The 18,759-nt window shown below is 31.9% G+C and overlaps 2 protein-coding genes across 2 annotated transcripts; one reads left to right on the forward strand and one right to left on the reverse strand.

Moving 5' to 3' along the window:
* The first annotated feature begins 3,642 nt into the window (after positions 1-3,642).
* LOC118051157 (aspartyl protease family protein At5g10770) lies at positions 3,643-5,441 on the forward strand. Its single transcript, XM_035061727.2, has 3 exons — positions 3,643-3,837; positions 4,001-4,426; positions 4,563-5,441. The coding sequence occupies exons 1-3, from the start codon at positions 3,675-3,677 to the stop codon at positions 5,366-5,368; spliced, it is 1,395 nt and encodes a 464-aa protein (XP_034917618.1). The 5' UTR covers positions 3,643-3,674; the 3' UTR covers positions 5,369-5,441.
* A 2,863-nt stretch (positions 5,442-8,304) lies between these two features.
* On the reverse strand, positions 8,305-12,311 carry LOC118051156 (aspartyl protease family protein At5g10770). Its single transcript, XM_035061726.2, has 3 exons — positions 12,068-12,311; positions 9,590-10,048; positions 8,305-9,349 (listed from the first exon to the last, which is right to left on the reverse strand). Exons 1-3 carry the CDS (start codon positions 12,261-12,263, stop codon positions 8,529-8,531), a joined length of 1,476 nt encoding a protein of 491 aa, XP_034917617.1. The 5' UTR covers positions 12,264-12,311; the 3' UTR covers positions 8,305-8,528.
* Between the last annotated feature and the right edge of the window lie 6,448 nt (positions 12,312-18,759).

Genomic DNA, 18,759 nt, shown 5'->3' on the forward strand with positions numbered 1-18,759 from the left:
ATAAATTATATTATATAACCTCATATTGATTAAGGGTGTTATTAGATTGGAATGTTTCTTTGATAATTTTAAAAAAGTTTTTGTGTTGGTTTCTTTTTTTCTTCGTGTGAATATATTCAATGGAGAGAACAGCAAAAGGCTGCAACAAGGGCAGCAAGGAAATCAGAGAAACAAAAAAGAAAAAGTGGTAATGAGAACACAAAAATGGTAATGAGAAAAGAGCCAGTCCGACACCACTTACCAATCTGGATCATCGCGTGAGAAAATGTGGCAATGAGAACACAAAAATCAATCATAGCCTACAACTGGAGAACTGGTCCATTCTCCGTTAAGTTGGGACCGATTTGTAGTTCTAACTGAAAGTGATGGAAGCTGCAATAAATATTGTTTTTTAAAATATATTAAAATAATATTTTTTAAAATTAAAATAATAATAAAAATATTAATTTAAAACTAAAAATATTAAAAAATATTCAAGTCATCAACGGCCGTACCAAATAGTTTCTGTCTGATCTGTGATGTTGATTTCCATATATATATATATATATATATATATATTACCTTTCTAAATAATCTACATGTGGACATGGGGTGTTGCTTTTGTGTGTTCATCGTATTTTTGTAGCTCCTCCCTTACTTTTATCATTAGCTCCACCCTTTAAAAATGGAGGGGCCTCACAACCCACTTTCATTCACATGCACTATTATGCTTGTGATAATTCGATTGTTTGATAATATGCCTTCCCTGCTTTATTATGCTTCTTTGCTTAGTCATCAATGAAAGGCCGTATAGAAAAAGTGTTTGTTGCAATTACAAAAATATAATAATATTATTTGATAACAAATTCATACTCTAAATATAATTATAATTATTTTGTTTAAAAAAAAATTTAAAATTAAAATTAAAAAAAAAAAACCTCATAAAGCACCTAGGCAGCCCTTGGCCCTAAGAAAAAAAAATAAATAAAAAAAAGGCTAGGCATGCATTTTTGTTACCCCTTTTTTTTTTTTGCTAAATTGAACAGACAATAAAAAAAGGATTTTTTTGTGTCAATATCAATCTTTACAATTTTAATTATCTTTAACTAATCAAATTGGATTTTATTCTGTCAAATCATCATTAACTTAATATTTAAAAAATTTTATTGTTTTGAGACCACAAGAATCTATAGCAAACTAATTAAAACTAATTTTCAGTCTCAAATCTAGTCAATGCAATGCGTAAGTAAGACAAATACTTCAGGATGAGGACTAACAAATAAAAGAGGAAACATTATTCCAATTTACATTATTTCCTATCATTCTCTGTCTGATATTGCTGTAATCTATAAAATTATAGTCTTTGTTTTGATCAGTTGATAAAGATTAACATAGGTTAATGATTGTTTTTTTAAATATTTTTTACTCGGAAATTGTATCAAAATAATATTATTATTTTTTAAAATTATTTTTGACATCAGTACATCAAAATGATTTAAAAATAGTACTAAAAAAATATTAATTTGAAGTAAAGAAAAAAAATTTAATTTTTTTTTAAAGTTTTTAAAATGTAAAAACAAGTAGGCTTTAAAATTGAAAGGGTTGTAGCCAAGTGTCAAGATCAACAACCATATATATTTCTACTTGATAAAAAAAATATTTCATGTTTAATCAAATTAATTTGTGCACATCGAGATAATTTGATCATCATTTATTTTTAAAAAAGCACACTTTCTAGGTTATAACGAGATAACATGCCTGCGCGCTGCTGCAGACTTATAAAATAAATGTACTTGATAGTATTATAATTTTTAATCAGCGCTAGATAAGTAATAGAAACTAAAGGTATGATTGAACAAATATTTCATGATGGAAAAAAAAAGTTTTGTTAGTGATCAAAAACTTAGAGACTGAACAAAATGATTTATAGCAATTTACAGTATTTTGTGAGGAAAGATACACTACTTTCACCATATGATTTAACCTTTTAGTTAATAAAAAGCAAAAAAAATTACAAAGCTAAATTCTCTACCAACTTAATATTTAAAAAAAACAACAAAGATAATTTTGGAAGGAAAAAACCCATAAGGAAAAACATTGTAGCAATTAACAATGTTTTGTGAAGAAAATTATAGTGATTTTTCCCAATAAAATAAAATAAAAAACCATTTAAAGAAATATTGTAGCAATCCACAAGTTTTGTGAGAAAAACTACAACACTTTCCTCGTATAATTTAGTTTAATTGTAATTATAATTCTTAACCAACTCAATATTCAAAAAAATTTGACAAAGATAATTTTGAAAAAAAAATCATATGAGAAAACATTACAATAATTCACAGTGTTTAAAAAATAAAATTACAAAGCTAAATTATTAATCATCTTAATATTAAAAAAAATTAACAAAGATAATTTTAGAAAAAAAAAATAACAAAACAAACACCAAAAAAAGGGAAAAAAGTTATATTGGAAACACTATACCAATTCACAGTGTTTTGTGATGAAAGTTACAGTGCTTCACCATATGATTTAGCCTTATTTGTAATGACTTGTAATTGTAATTATAAACAACTTAATATTAAAAAAATAAAATTGACAAAGATAATTTGAAAAAAAAGTATAAAAAAAAACATGCGGAGAGACACTGTAACAATCCACAATGTTTTGTGCAGAAAGCTACAATACTTTCCCCACATGATTAAGTTTTATTACAAAGTTAAATTCTAACCAACTCAATATTAAAAAAAAAATCAACAAAAATAATTTTGGAAAAAAATATTATTAAAAAAAAAACACAAAAGAAAATGAAAAAAAAACCATGTGAGGAAAAAATGTATCAATCCATAGTGTTTTATGAGGAAAAACTAGTATTTACTTATAATTGCAATTCTTAACCAGCTTAATATTTAAAAAATAAAATTAACAAAAATAATTTTAGAAAAAAAAACATAACAAAAACAGAAAAAAATCATGTGGAAAAAACACTATAGCATTTCCACAGTAATATTCGAGGAAAGTTATAATGATTTCCTCACATATTGTAACTGTAATTTTTAATTAGTTCAATATTAAAAAATAAAATAAAAAAGGATAATTTCGGATAAAATCATAAAAAAAAACCAAGCAGAGAAACATTATAGCAATCAATAATGTATTAAAGAAAAAAAAAATTACAAAACTAAATTCTCAATCCGCTCAATATTAAAAAAAAACGACAAATATAATTTTAAAATATAAAAAAAAAAAAATAGAAAAACTATGTGAGAAAACACCGCAGTAATCCATAGTATTTTAAAGAAAAAAATTATAAAATGAAATTTTTAATCAGATCAATATTTAAAAAATAAAATCAACAAAAAAAAATTTTAGAAAAAAGAAATGCAAAAAAAAAAAAAATAAAATAATTTTGGAAAAAAAATAAAAAAAGTTAGAAAAAAAAAAAAAAATATTCTGTAAATTACTGTTATAATCCATAATATATTTTGTGTGGCCACAGTAGATTTTGCATAATAATTGTTTGGCCACAGTACATTGTGCATTGTGTGATGCCCCAGTACATTGTGGGGCCACAGTACATTGTGCCATTTAGAATATTGTTAATTAACTCGTTGTGCATTTATAAATAGTTGTACCTACTTCGAGAGAAGCATAATAATTGTTTAAGAGGAGAATATTTGTCTCCCATTGGCGCTCCCATGTCTTCGATACCACTACTTTCTTTTGTGATTTATGGTTTTCTTCTTCTTTCCCCTTGTAACTCTTTGAAGGACGCTGCCGATGAAGGAACGAGAGAATATTTTCATACTCTCAAAATCAATTCTCTCCCACCATCAGAAGTCTGCAAGGAATCTTCCAAAGGTATTATAGTTCTTGATTCAAAAATTAAGCACATGACCTTCTTCTTCTTACTAATATTTTTGAAGAAATTGTTCGCATTTTGTTTGGGACTGTGAAGCACAATGTAGAGAAAGAGAGAGGATTGCCCTTGATGTGTTCTTAAGGTAATTGCTTTGTGTTTCAGCTGTCAACGAGGGTTCATCATCCCTAAAGTTAGTACACAGGTTCGGTCCATGCAATCCACACAGAACATCAACTGCTCCAGCATCATCTCTCAACGAAATCCTCCGTCGAGACAAACTTCGAGTTGACTCAATTATTCAGGCCCGGCGTTCAGTGAACTTGACCAGCAGTGTTGAGCACATGAAGAGTAGTGTCCCGTTCTATGGTCTATCCAAAATCACTGCAAGTGACTATATTGTCAACGTTGGAATCGGCACGCCCAAGAAGGAAATGCCACTTATATTCGACACAGGCAGTGGTCTCATTTGGACTCAATGTAAGCCATGCAAGGCTTGCTATCCAAAAGTCCCTGTGTTCGATCCAACCAAGTCAGCTTCATTCAAAGGCCTTCCATGTTCCTCAAAGCTATGCCAAGCAATCGGGCAAGGTAAATATTATTATTTTGACATGCATTAAAAGTTTTGATTGGCTAATTAACAATATTATTGACACAAAAATGAGATAAATTAAACCTTTTAAAAAATAAAATTTCAAGACATGTATTTTCAATGTTGCGGATACAGGATGCTCCTCTTCGAAATGCACCTACAAAACTGCATATGTAGACAACAGCAGCTCCACAGGAACTTGGGCCACCGAAACAATATCCTTTAGCCATTTAAAGTACGACTTCGAGAACGTTTTGATTGGATGCAGCGATCAAGTATCTGGTGATTCATATGGACAATCTGGTATAATGGGACTAAACCGCCAGCCTATATCTTTTGCATCACAAACTGCTAATATATACAACAAACTCTTCTCTTATTGTATACCGTCAACTCCTGGCTCGACTGGTCATCTTACTTTCGGCGGCCAAGTGTCGAACGATGTTAAATTCTCCCCAGTATCTAAAACAGCGCCATCTTCGGACTACGACATCAAAATGACTGGAATTAGTGTTGGAGGCCGTAAACTATCAATAGATGCATCGGCTTTTAAGATTGCTAGCGCCATCGACTCCGGTACAGTGCTCACTCGGCTGCCTCCGAAGGCATACTCGACACTGAGGTCGGTGTTCCGAGAAATGTTGAAAGGTTATCCTTTGTCGGCCCAAGATATCTTTCTAGACACATGCTATGACTTCAGTAATTATAGCACGGTTGCAATACCTTCGATTAGTGTGTTCTTCGAAGGTGGCGTAGAGATGGATATCGATGTTTCGGGGATCATGTTGCAATATCCACCAGGGAGCAAGGTGTACTGCTTGGCATTTGCAGAATTGGATTACGAAGTTTCTATCTTTGGGAATTTTCAGCAAAAGACTTACACTATAGTCTTTGATGGTGCGAAGGAAAGGATTGGGTTTGCCCCCGGTGGCTGTGACTAAAATGGGAAGAAAAAAAATTTGGAGCACTAGCTCTAAATTATAATATATCAATAAAATGGTTTGATTTTATATATTTTCTTTTTGTTATTCTCTTAATACATTCACTGACAAATCTTTTAATTTTATTAAAATTAATATTCTCTAAAAACAAAAGAAATTGGTATTAAAAAATAGTAAATATGTAAATTTATTAAGTAAATAAATTAATAACAGTAGAAAACATATCCCCAAAAATTAATTCCATGTGCTACACATATCCCCAAAAATTCCGTCCTATAGACACCACCACGAGGTCCACGACCAGAAGGAAGTGAGAATTGCGCAAATATCTTGTTAATTAGCACTTTTTTAAAAAAAATATTAACAAATAACATAGTTTGAAAAGTAATTTGTGAAATAACATGTATATGTTATGATTAATAATACTAAATTTAAGTTTGTTGTTATTTCAAATAGCGACATTTTAAAAAAAATTGAACACATTAAAAGAAAAGAAAAAACTTTAAAAAACACATCAAAACTTCAATAAAAATACAACTTGTATAATAAAAAATATATTAATGAAACAAATCTAATAACATTTTTATATATTAATAAAACACATCTAATGATATAAAAGAAAGTCATGTTTTAAATATGTTACATTTGCTGTCAAAAGGTGATGAGTGGTTCACTTGTCTTTGACGACAAGTATGACCCACTTGAGTCATTATTGATGATTATTGATGATATTATTAGATCTATTTTATTAAAATTTATTTTATAGTACTAATGGTGTCGAAATTTCAATGTATCTTTGGGGTATTTTTCTTTATTTTTTTTCATTTTTTTCTCTTCACAAATTAAAATGAGGAGAGGAGAGAGAAAATATAAAAAAATCTTACAATTATTACTTTCTTTAAAAAAAAAATGTTGCTATTTTATTTATTTATTTTTTAAAAAAAAAACTATGTTAAGTGTTCCTTTACATTGATTATATGCTTATGTACCTGTGCAAATTAGTGCTTGGCACAACATGTTTGTTTAAGTTTTGAATTTTTATTTTTATTTTTATTTTTATTTTTGTTGGGAGTTTCAATGGATTTCAACGATACTTTTTGTTATTATATATTTTATTATTGTGGAAAAATTTAGTTTTTATATTTTTTAGATGAAAATGGAGTCTTTATTAAAAGAAAAGGAACACTATAGCCAAAAAAAAAAAAAAAAAAAACATCACTGTAAAAATATAATCTGTAATTTTTGTTAATTTGTAAAAATATTGATTTGACCGGTAATATATCACGGTTGAGTAAAACTAGTTCAGTGCTATACTGCTTTCATCTCTAGACACAAATAATGTTAAAACTGCTTGAAGTTCGAGAAAATAAAAACAAATTCACATCACGAATCCCTCGAGACTCCACCAATACCTGATCTTTCAGGCTTCCCGAAAGAGGACCCATATCTATTCCATTTCATCGGCCCAATAGCCGGCTTAATCCAAGCCGCGGGCCTCCTAACCTTGATGAAATTCGTCTATGGAAGATTGTATATAAAGTACTAGTTTTTTTTTTTTTTTAAGAAATTAAAAGAAGAAAAAAAGAAGTAAGATGATCAAGATAGAAAAAAAATAAAGAACAAAAAAAATATTAATATTATAATTCACGGTTAACTTATACGGACTCTATCACAGTAATGAAATTATAATCCTTCATTTCAGTCCTTTCAGTGAAATTATATGAACAGTCAAAAATATTTTTCATATTTATCATTTGTATTAAATGAAATTATAATCCTTCATTTCAGCTCTTTCAATTTAATCCCAGTGATGAAATTACAACAGATGCAACTGTTCTTTAAGCAAGCTAATTTGAAATGATAATAGCCTAAAAATTCTGACAAAAAAAAAAAAAAACAGAGAGACGGGGCATCAGAAATAACTGCTGCTAGTGTAGCATTTTAATTTTCATTACCAATGAAAGGCCAAAACAGCAAAACCAGTATTTTATTTATTGTTTGGACTTTGAAATTTCTACTTCTTGCGCAAATCACGGAATATATCCAGCAGGGGTTTTTTTCAAAACCATCCCTGGATATGCGAAAATCCTGACCAGGAGCTTTCATCTGAGTCACCACCGCCCTTGCTGGACCCTGAGCCAGTGCCACCACTAGAAGGAGCTTTTCCTGCTCCAGCTCTGCTTGTTCTAGATGATTTGTTGTTTACAGACATTTTGTTCTGCAATAACTTTGTTTTCAGCAATGAAAGACTCTTCGCTGCTTCAGAAATACGAGTCCCTTTGTTTATATAGTGCATTCTGGGGACTTGAACGTTCAAGTTGTTTTTATTTCTCTCCTGGATTGGTGTGCCAGAAGAATGACGGTAAAGTTTCTTCACAGATTCCTGTGCATGCTCTGGAAACAGCAAAAGGGTTCTGGGATTCCTTCTTCATAGAGTTTTTGGTTGTATAAAAAATCTTAGACTCCTGTATTATGGCATTGAAAAGCACTCTTCTAGTCTCCATGTTCATTTATTTTACAATTTGAGAGCAATAATTCATGGTATTGGTATATTTATTAGATGGGAACTGTGTTTTATGTCCTTTAAATTTCCTTTCAAATTAAAACTAATGTGATGATTTTGACATTTTAACATTTCGAGTTTGCACTGTGGAGGTCTCTGCTGTTTCTTACGTGTAGGATACAAGGATATCTTTAGCCAGTTTCAGTAACTTGGGTTTGGATCTTTCCTCTTGCATCTGCGATTTAACTTGTTTCTCGAAGGCACTTCATGAACTAACGAGCCTTCAGCTCACAGACAGTGGTCCATCACGGATTGGAATTGAACATGTGATTATAATAAAAAAATCATTTCAAGCCAAGAACTTAGTTGTTAAGTGAGATTTTAAGATATTATCTATAATATATTATACAGTGGGGTGAATATAGCGGTGAGATTTGAATCAAAGACTTAATTTATATTATTCACTTCTATTTATCCACTACAGGCCACTATAAGACTTAATTCCTTTCGTTCCACAATTCACTTATGCATGAGTCTTCTGCTATTATTCATCATCAATGCCTTGGGCATTTCAATTCCCTCTGCTAACGCCAACAGTATTTAAGGTTCGAATTTTTAGTCGTACAATATCTACCATGAGAGCTGGCTTAAGATTAATCAGCTACAACCCCCTGGAGCAAATCCAACTTTCCCGGCAGAGCCATCATAGAAAACTTCTAGTGTTTTTTGCTGAACATTTCCGAAAATGAACACGTCAGTTGCATCATTATTTCCAGCAAATGCCAGGCACACTTGGGATATGCTACTCGCGTATAAAATCCCTGTCGCATCAATATCCACCTCAATCCCACTGCTAAAGAAAAAACCAATCTTAGGCACTGAGATGGTGGTATAATTGCTGAAATCATAGCAAGTGTCAAGTATCGATAGTGCCTTTGTCATCGGATACTTGGACATCAAATTCCTGAAGGAGGCGCGAAGCGCAGAGTAGGCTGCCGGTGGCAACCTTGAAATGACAGTCCCTGAATCTATGATAGCACCAGCAGTCGAGAATGCTGATGCAGAGATGGCTAGTTTTTTGCCACCAACGCTCATTCCTGTAAAGTCTAGGCCGTAGAAGGAGGGGCCAGCAGAAATTGTTGAAAGTGGTGTGAATTTAGCGTTCTTTGAAGCCGAGCCACCAAAAGTTAGGAACCCGGTTGAGCTAGAGGAAGACGGGAGACAATAGGAGAAGATCTTGTTGTATTTTTGGGCAGTTTGTGACACTACAGATAGCTTGTCACGACCGAGGCCAAGTAGTCCCGCCGCGCCACCAAAGAGACCTTGGTTGTTTTGGCCACAACCAAAGTAGATATTGTTGAACGCATCAGTAGATGTTAAGGTTAGCTTTTCTGTGCCAAAGAATCCTACCGAAAACGATGAGTCCCCGTATTGGATGCCATAGACACAAGCTGAGGAAGCACAGCCAGGAGTATTGCCTGCATGTATATAACAAGATTATAAATTAAATAATCATCACAACATTTTGGACGCTTTAAAGGGTGAAGTCTATATATGACGTCTGTGTTTTGAGGGCACCGGTGCCAGTATTCATCTAGACCACTGAATTTGAATACAAAAACAGATCCGGTAGTCTTGAGGGCATAGTCATTGTTGCTGTGTGCAAAACACAGATATTGTAGAAACTCACTAGATTAAATGCTCTTATATATCATCACCTGTCGCAGAAGTAAGTGAATTGCAGATCGATGAGGAGCATGAAATGTTGGTGTATGATGTCGATTGACTTGGATCAAATATCTGCTCCTTTTGTTTATAGCAAGACCTTGCACATGGCTGGCATTGTGTCCAGGTAATGTCACTGCCGGTGTCGAAAATCAGAGAGAGATCTTTCTTCGGTGTGCCAAGTCCCACAGTCACAATATAATTGCCTGAACCAACTGTGCTGCCGTCCTTGGCTGGGATGGTGGTTGCATCAGTCACCACCTTCACATCTTTGCCACCTGAGGTCTTGGAATTTGAGAGCCTAGAGTGAATTGACTTGACCCTGGACTGGTCTTGAAGGAGGATCTCAGTGTGTGTTGGAGCAGCACTCGCTTCGTCCTGGCTTAGCTCAGAGCAAGGCCCATGCTTGTGGACTACCTTGAGAGATGCCTTGTTGTCGTTGTTGCTGAGAACTGAAATTGAACAACAACAAATGATGAGATTATATTTTTATATAATCTTGAAACTATTTACTTTGAATTATTTTAATAATCAAATATTTCACAATCCACCAATATTTGAGTAGCATTTTATTTGTCACTGCTTGAAAATCCGATTTATGAGCAGATTTTAATGTTTTTTTTTTTTTTAAGATTTCATGAATGTTTGTTTTTAAAAGCAAAGTTTCCTTTCAAGATTTGAATTATGAGTTAGACGGACTAATTTGATTTAATTTAGAATAGTTTTGTTTTAAGATTTGAATTATGAGTTAGACATACTAATTTGAATCAATCTAAAACAGTTTTGTTTTAAGATTTTATTTTAAAATAAATTTATTTAAAAAATTAAAGTAAATTAAAATTTTATCCAGACAATAATTAATCTATCAAATCTAACTAAGTTAAGAATTGACCCGTCAGGTTAAATTTATTCCGAATAGAAGTCAAGATGAAGTCATAAATTAATGAATTACCACCCTACCGAACCAAACCGCCCTTAATTGAAGTGTTTTAAAAACTTTGAAAAAGACACGACGAGAAAGGCATCATATGAAAAAGAATTATATATGAAATTTTGAATTTAAATTCAGTTATTGAAGTAAAAAAGTTAAACAACTAGTGAGCATGAAATGATTACACAGCAGAAACCTTTATTTTCAACGAGGCTGCTGGTGAAGTGGACTTCATTTTTTTGCAAATTTCAAGTTCCATCACACAGCTGTGTTAGACTGATAAATCTTTCTAAGAAAACAACAATGCGTGAGAGACATTCTACCTCTCATTTAATTTGTGAAGGGACATCCCACCTATCCTTAAAAACCTTCGAGGAATACTCTCTATGGCCACCAATGGCACAAAGAGATGCAGAGTTTCTCTTAAAGATCCTCTCTTTCACAAGTATTTTGCATAAAGGAGAAAAAGATTGCCTAAAAATCTAAGTATAGATAAAGAAAAAGATTGTTCCCTAGAAGGAAGGGAAAGCAGCTAACAAATTGCAGGTGGTATGCTTAAAACCAGTTGTTGGGTTGTCATGCTTGAGTTTACACTCGTAATATAATTAAAGGAGATAATAAAACTGTAAATTGAAACCTCAGACTAGTGCTTGATCACTTGTTTACAAACAAGTGATTCAGAGGTCAATAATTTCAACGTGCCACGGACAAGATTCAGCTGGAATATTATATACAGAAAAAATAAGATATGCGAAAAAAACAAAAAAAACCAACTTGATATTAATTTATCTTAATATTGTGATCATGCAAGGATTAACTCCAATAATTTGTCAAGTTGAAGCTTGCTAGGGTTAGTTTACATTGATTCAACCAAATCCCTGCAATCCATGTATAAGCTTGTTAACATTTATCAAAGTTAAGAAGATGATCCGGAGTCTCCATTGAATAAACTTGTCGGATCTGGTTTAACAGCTATGATTACTTTTATCTTTTCGATGAAGCAAAATGTTTCTGTGGCCATTGAAAAAATATAATATGCCGTGGTTGGTATGTGATGATTTTTGACATTGGATGATGACGACTCCAAGACTACTACATATATGCTTCTGCTTTTTAGAAGTGGAGGGGCCTCTGTCTAATTTTCATGATCAATTGTCTACATACTTTTACTGGGCCAAACCTAATTTGTCACGTTCAATTGTATGCGTGTTTACCAGAAAGTGTTTTTCGCAATTTATTAATTAGAGAACTGTGTAAAAACTTTATGCACCGTCAAGGAAGAAAATTATGGCTGAATCTCCCATTGCAAAGCATAAAGAACAAGATGGAATCAAGAAATAGCATGGCCTAAAATGATATATATGAGACATTAGCATGGAGGTATAGCTCTTAGCTACAGTAATATTTGCTGACCCAACAGAGGAGGAGGAGCAACATCAAGAGAATATTGTGGTGGTGGTGGTGGTGGTGGTGGTGGTGGTGAAAACTCAAAAACTGTAGAGATTGATAGAGACTGAGTAATGAGTTTTATGTAAATAACCTTTGGTGGAGGGTTTGCAGCTCGCTGATGGAAGTAGAGAGCTCACTTCGATGGAGTGGCTATGGTGGCTTTCAGCAACTTTCCTTCCTTCAAGGGCATAGCCCTTCTCCAGAGAGAAGAGAAGGCACAGACAGACAAAATAAGCATACAAGAAACACTTCATGGTGGGGGAGACGGAGGAAATGGGAGTGGCCATCTTTTGCCTTCTCAATTATGGTGTTATAAATTTATACAAGCAAAGATCATTATCTTGGCCATATTTATAAGCTATCGGAGAGATTGATCGATAGATTAGCAATCCTTACACGTCACCAATTGTTATTAGAAGAAAAAAAATCTACTGTTGCATTAAGTTTAATTAATTTCTCTGATTAGGCAGGATCCAATAATGAAAGGGAAACCGGCTAATACAAAGTTGACACGTAATGAACAAATTAAGGGCAGTCTTGTCATCTACCACTCAACCAGTACCGCTGGGTTTTCAAAATATCTTTAAAAATCATATCAAGCATCCCTAAATATGAGTACATTAATTAATCTTATATTCCTTCTCAATTTTTTTTTTTATTTTTTTTTTTGTCTTTTGGGTTATTTTCATTTTTAAAATAGAGGGATCGGGAAAAAAAAATACGCTATCAACTCTGATTGATAATTAAGAGCTAGACCCTATGATAGTAGATGGAGCCGGTGACCACTTCTCTTCTTCTTTTTTTTTTATATTTGTTAATAATTAAGTTTAGTGCACCAGTCATACTTGAAAATATATTTATTTTTTAAAATATATTAAAATAATATTTTTTTTATTTTTAAAAAATTATTTTTAACATCAACACATTAAAATTATCTGAAAACACTAAAAATATATTAATTTAAAATAAAAAAAATTATATTTTTTTACACATATTTTTAAAACGAAACAGAATTAGAAGGTATCTTCTGAATTCTTAATATCACAATATCTTCCGATGGGCAAGACTCAAGAAATATTACATTAGCTTCCAATATTTGGATCCCAACATGATGCCATAAAAAACATTGATTTCTTAGTCTTTTGTTTCTCGATTCTCTCGATATATTTTTTACTCTCTAGTCTTTTGTTTCCCATCGTAAACCAAAGTGATTGAGGATGGATATACAGAGAATATGATAGATTGAGGATCTTACCTTCCATTATGAATATAAATTTGATATCATTTCAAGATATATATATTCGGGGTTTGAGTTAATTTTATCTTCTCCGAATGCTTCCAATTTCGTTGTGTGTTCTTGTAGGTACAGACATCAATGCAAGCCAAAAACAGGCCACCAGCAACCCATATTCTTTCGTGATTCGAGTTTAATTTGGGTCCACATTCGTCCATTATGATTATTATTTATGGATTATGACTCGAAGCAATGGTAAGTATTGCTTTGCACTTGAAATAGATTTGAAAGCTAAAGATTCCTATTGTGCTTTATAAAATAGGCATTAATGTCACTAAATACAAACAAGCACTTCCACAAACAATGAAACAAATGTAAAAGCTCCTCCTTCTTCTTCTCTCTTTTTTTTTTTAAAAAAAATAATCAAGATATTATTAATGGAACTAATTTACCATTAAAATTATAATAAACTAAAATTTAAAACATTAAAGGACGTTACGAACAAGAAGCACTGACAATTTATTAAACTAAGAACACTTTACTTATTAGTCCATGAGTATGTAAGGTTATTGTTTCGAGTCTTTAATCAAAATATAAGACAATGAAGAATAAGTTAAAACTGAGTATTCAATCCAGTATTTTATTCTAAAAATCAGCTTGTTATTTATAATCTAAATACCCCATAAAATATCATATAATAACATAATTAAGTCATTTATCTGGAATTTGCCTTTTGCCATGTAAAGGCTCCTTTTTACTCATGAAAATAATACATTTTTATAATCTGATTTTTTAATTCAACATTAAAAAGAAAGCATTTAATTATTGTCTCACAATAAAAATATATAAAATGAAATATATTATCTTGTACCTCTTACTCTTATCTTAGAATGGCAAAAAAAATATTCATTTGTTTTTAATTTGGAGACTAGCTCATTGAGAAAGTTGAAATCTAATAAGTTTTTTGTGCCCACAAATAGAAATGTACAAAATAGGGCACTTTCTAATTAACTCTCTTTCCCCAAGCTATGTTGTAATGAATTCACATGCATCCTCAGGGGTAGGTGTTGTTGCCATTGTTCCATGGATCATAAGATCATGAACTTAATATTGAGCTAGTGCCCACATTTGACTTATAATAGTACGAGGCCAACCTTTTGACAAAGTGCAAAGGATACCTAATATAGTTAGTGCTGCTTGGAAACAAATGGCAATTATTATTATTTTTTATTTTTATTTTTATTTTTTTACATTTTCAACAACTGAAATTACCCGGCAAATATATATATATAAAGAAGATCTGCCTTCAACTCATAGGAACCTTCTTGCGACAGCTTGAATGCAATATAGGAATTCCACGAGAGAGTATTGATAATTGAGTCCACGCAAGACCCACACAAAACCCATAAAGTATTACTAGTCGAAAGTGCAATATTACCAACCCATTTATGATATTGAGGGAAATTTTAGCCTAACATCTTGCACCGTACCATACACTTCCTATATTATATATATATTTTTTATTTTTTTAATGATAGCCATTAAAATATTCTTAGATTGATTTTTGTATATTGAAACCAAATCTTTCTCCACTCCAATCTTATATAAACCTTCCACGAATCTGAACTGATATATTTACAATAGATCTCTTTCTTTCTTTCTTTTCCAAAGTAGTTTATAGCCAAAGATAAAAAGCTTAGATTTCATGTGTCTTCAAATTATAGGAGAAAATTCTGATTTAATAAATCGTAAATCTTAATAATAATCACTTTAAATGAATTAAAAAAATCGTTTCATTTGTTCTTAAATAATATTAACCGAGAAATTCTTGGTCATGATGGAATGAGATTTGAAAAGAATTTCAAATCTTATTCAAACGATCAATAACTATTATATAAAAAACAAACATGATTTTAAATGATAGTTATATTTCATGATTTAATGTTAAATCTGAACATTACTGATTAAAAAATATTAATTATACTAAAAATTAGTTATTAAAAAATTACATCAACTACTAATAATTTTTTTAATATTTGAAAAAATCATGCCTTATTACTATGCAATACACCTAAATATCTCTATATATATCTAACATAATTGAAGAAATTATGTTTTATTCTTGCCGCGTGAATGACATCACGGAACTCCATCAATCACTCCGATGAAGGACATTTCCACCTTGATGCGTGGAAGTTCCATGAATCTCAAAGGCTGTTCACATCGTTTTCAGAGCCCACTGAAACAACTGTACAACCATGGCCTACAAGCTTCCTTGCAGAAAAACAGTGGGGTCTCGTGACCTAAGATCCAACCTTCTCTGTGTGTATGGAGTCTAGCGTTGCAGTGGGCCCTTCTATATTCATGGAGGGAAATAGATGGACGGAATCTCCATTGAAGGTAGAGAGGGAGAGAGAGAGGGCCATGGTTTTAGAATCTTTGGCGGTAGGCCAGAGAAAACACTCGGTGTTGGTGGTGGAAGCAAGCTGGAATCTGTCCCCAATCGGAGACAAGACAGAGGTTGACAGCCTAACGGCTTATCACCTTACAAACAGCATTTCAGATGGATCAAACTTCTCTTCTCCGAGACCACAATCATTTCTTCAGATTTCACATTTGATCGTAACGTGGGCAGGAAAAAAAGGGAACTAATAATTTTACTTTGCAATAAATTATAATCATTCGAGGTTTTCTTCCCTGCCAGTTCCGTAACGGCCAATCAATCATTCCTAATTCGACATTACTCCTCGGCGATTGCTGTCACTCCAGTTGGTAAAAGCAACTAATTTTCATTTCTTGATTTGAAATCATTATTGCTGATGAAGCTTGGGAGACACCATGGGCTTCCTTTGAACCATAAGAAAGCATCCATGCTCTCACCCTCCATGCATAATAATATTGAACAATCATCTCTCTCTCTCTTGTGAGATTTGAATCTGTGATTATCTTTTAATTTTAATTTTTTTTTATGTAATATAATAGCAACCAAGCAACTGATGCTAAATTTATTGGTTATTTTTTTTACAAGTGGACCGATCAAAAACATTTTAGTTATGGACAAAAAAAAATTGTCTTTAGAGGATAATTGGGTATTTTAATATAATAGTAACCTTGCCTCTAAGGGTTTATTTGTACTTTTAATGTGGTTTCCTTACCTTGCCTCCATTTTTTTTCATGGCTTGATTTTTTTTTTTGTCATTGATTTGCTTTTTTTTTTCTTTTTGATTTTCGTGTCTAACTCTTCAAAATTTTAAAGTAATTTTTCAATTTGTTTTTCTTTTTGATTTGGTCCATGTTCTTTCAATTGATTTTTTTTTTATGTGAATTGTTTTATAGAAATTAAACTTGTTTTCAATTTCATTCTCTTTTATTTTTCTTTAATTTATCAAATTGATCCTTTTTTATTTTGATTGCTATTTAATTTCTTTGAGATAATTTTTAAAATTGATTTTTTATGATTTCATCCCCCATCAGTTTTTATTGTTATTTTTATTTCTACTTTGGTAAGTTTTTTAAATTGATTTTTTTTTCTAATTTCATTCTTCAACATTGATTTCATCCTCCTTCATTTTTATTGCTATTTTTTTTTTTGCAAATCTTTTAAATTGATGTTTTATTTTTTATTTCAGCCTTCAACGTTAACATTGAATTGAGTTTCTTGATCAAGTTGGGTCTACGATTTAACGAACTGTAAATTTAGAAGATAAATCAAGGTTGAGAATATTCACTTAGGTTCATTTAGTTTTTTAAGCTCATATTTTCTCAATCTTATCTTTTAGAATTTTATTTAATTGGAGATTGGACTCTATTAGTTTTTATAAAAATTTTCACTAGTTATAAAAATTACTTGGGTTATATCGAGTCTTTTTGTATGTCGTTCTTTGTTAGATTTAACTTTTTCAAAAAGAAAACTTGGTTTTGAGTTAAATTAAATCAATTGTCTAACTCGTGACATTGCACGGGTTAAAAATCTAGATTAAGCTATTAGATAAAAAAAAATAAAAAATATGAGTTGTATTATTCTTAATTCGTCTTCAACTCCAACTTATTGGTAAAGTGAATATACTCATTTTTCCCATCTCATCGATTGGGATTAAACTCCAAGGAAGGGCCATAAAATTGTAGTTCTAACAAATGTAAGCGCACAACATGGTGCAGACAGGTAATCAAACCAAAAGGAGGTTTGATCTTGGAAGGGGATAGGACAAACAAATCCAATCACATGCAGTTTGGTGTTTGTCTTCACTTTTCTAGCTAGTATGAATGCGTGATCGATGCTTTTTGAAGCCAATGAGCTTCAATTATTTTGTTATGGAGGTTCACACCTCTTGTCCTTCTACTTCACGAACTACTTCAAGCTTCTTTTCAGTTCTGTCCCTTTCGACGATTTCAACTCAACAGTTAAAAGACATCTACTCAATAAAATGATTCTTCAGAGAGACGCAAGCATGCCATCAACACGGGTCTTTTTTCTGTCGAGTACTGTGTCCAGCTCCTCCCTGTTCATGATTCTATCCATTCTTGTGTTTCCATGTAACGAAAAGGAGCAAATTCTATCCTGAGCAGCTGCTAAATAATTGTGTCAACTAGTGTTTTCATGCATTATTTAAGATTCTATTTATTTTTGTGTTTTAAAAATATTTTGAAAAAAAATTTAATACATTTCTAAATAAAAAACACTTTGAAAAACAACTATAACCATAATCATAAACAATCTCAGCTAATTATTGTTAAATTTGACTGTTAAAACTTGCAGAAGCACCACCACCGTACAAACTACAACCTTGGAGTTACTGTGCAATCAACTTGCAGGATGAACAATCTTTTCTTTTCTTTTCTTTTGTCATGCCTCGATAATTTATGATGATGGCGAATGAAATGATTAAAATGATGATGGGCACCATGATAAAAGAAAAATAGGCATGGAAGACTGAAATTAGCTGAGAATTATAAAAGAAATAGGGTTTCTTATGATGCTTTATTTATGTATTATGAACAATGAGCACAAGACAAAGCTGAGGTCACATGTTTGATTCTTGATAGGTAGGAGCCATGCGCAGCCTGACTCATTCTGAACTCTTCTTTAAAAGGATTTTTGTTTTTCAAGCCCTACTTGTGCTGTGTATTACTGTATTTGTTGTGTGAAATGTGATAGAAAAATTATATTTTCTCCATTGGAAAAGATAGCTTAGTGGACTTAGAGGGTGTTTGGGAGTGTGGTAGCGGTTGCTTTTCAAATAGCTTTTCGTGCCGAAAAGCATGCCAATAATGTTTTTTCATTTTTTAAAAATTATTTTTGATATCAGCACATTAAAACGATCCAAAAAGTACAAACCGCACTCAATTTTAGCAAAAAAAAAAAAAATTTTAAATTTTTTTGAAAAGCCGGTTTGGCCGCAATGCCAAACATGCTATTAGGCGTTTCATACTGAGGGTTTGAACCCCCCGCTTTCCATGGATGGCTTGGATTTTTTTCTTTTCTTTTCTCCATTGGAAGAGATAGCTGAGTGGACTTAGGCGTTCATATTGAGGGTTTGAACCCCCCGCTT

Source organism: Populus alba, chromosome 18, assembly GCF_005239225.2.
Source record: "Populus alba chromosome 18, ASM523922v2, whole genome shotgun sequence".
In the NCBI taxonomy this organism is placed as follows: Eukaryota; Viridiplantae; Streptophyta; class Magnoliopsida; order Malpighiales; family Salicaceae; genus Populus; species Populus alba.

What these genes read in the sequence shown, in the direction of transcription:
- LOC118051157 (XM_035061727.2), top strand. Translation starts at nt 3,675, where the DNA reads ATGTCTTCGATACCACTACTTTCTTTTGTGATTTATGGTTTTCTTCTT. An exon ending in CTGCAAGGAATCTTCCAAAG is followed by an intron (nt 3,838 to 4,000) that starts GTATTATAGTTC and finishes TTTGTGTTTCAG; the next exon opens with CTGTCAACGAGGGTTCATCA. An exon ending in ATGCCAAGCAATCGGGCAAG is followed by an intron (nt 4,427 to 4,562) that starts GTAAATATTATT and finishes TTGCGGATACAG; the next exon opens with GATGCTCCTCTTCGAAATGC.
- LOC118051156 (XM_035061726.2), bottom strand. Translation starts at nt 12,263, where the DNA reads ATGGCCACTCCCATTTCCTCCGTCTCCCCCACCATGAAGTGTTTCTTG. An exon ending in CTGCAAACCCTCCACCAAAG is followed by an intron (nt 10,049 to 12,067) that starts GTTATTTACATA and finishes GTTCAATTTCAG; the next exon opens with TTCTCAGCAACAACGACAAC. An exon ending in TTCACTTACTTCTGCGACAG is followed by an intron (nt 9,350 to 9,589) that starts GTGATGATATAT and finishes ATATACATGCAG; the next exon opens with GCAATACTCCTGGCTGTGCT.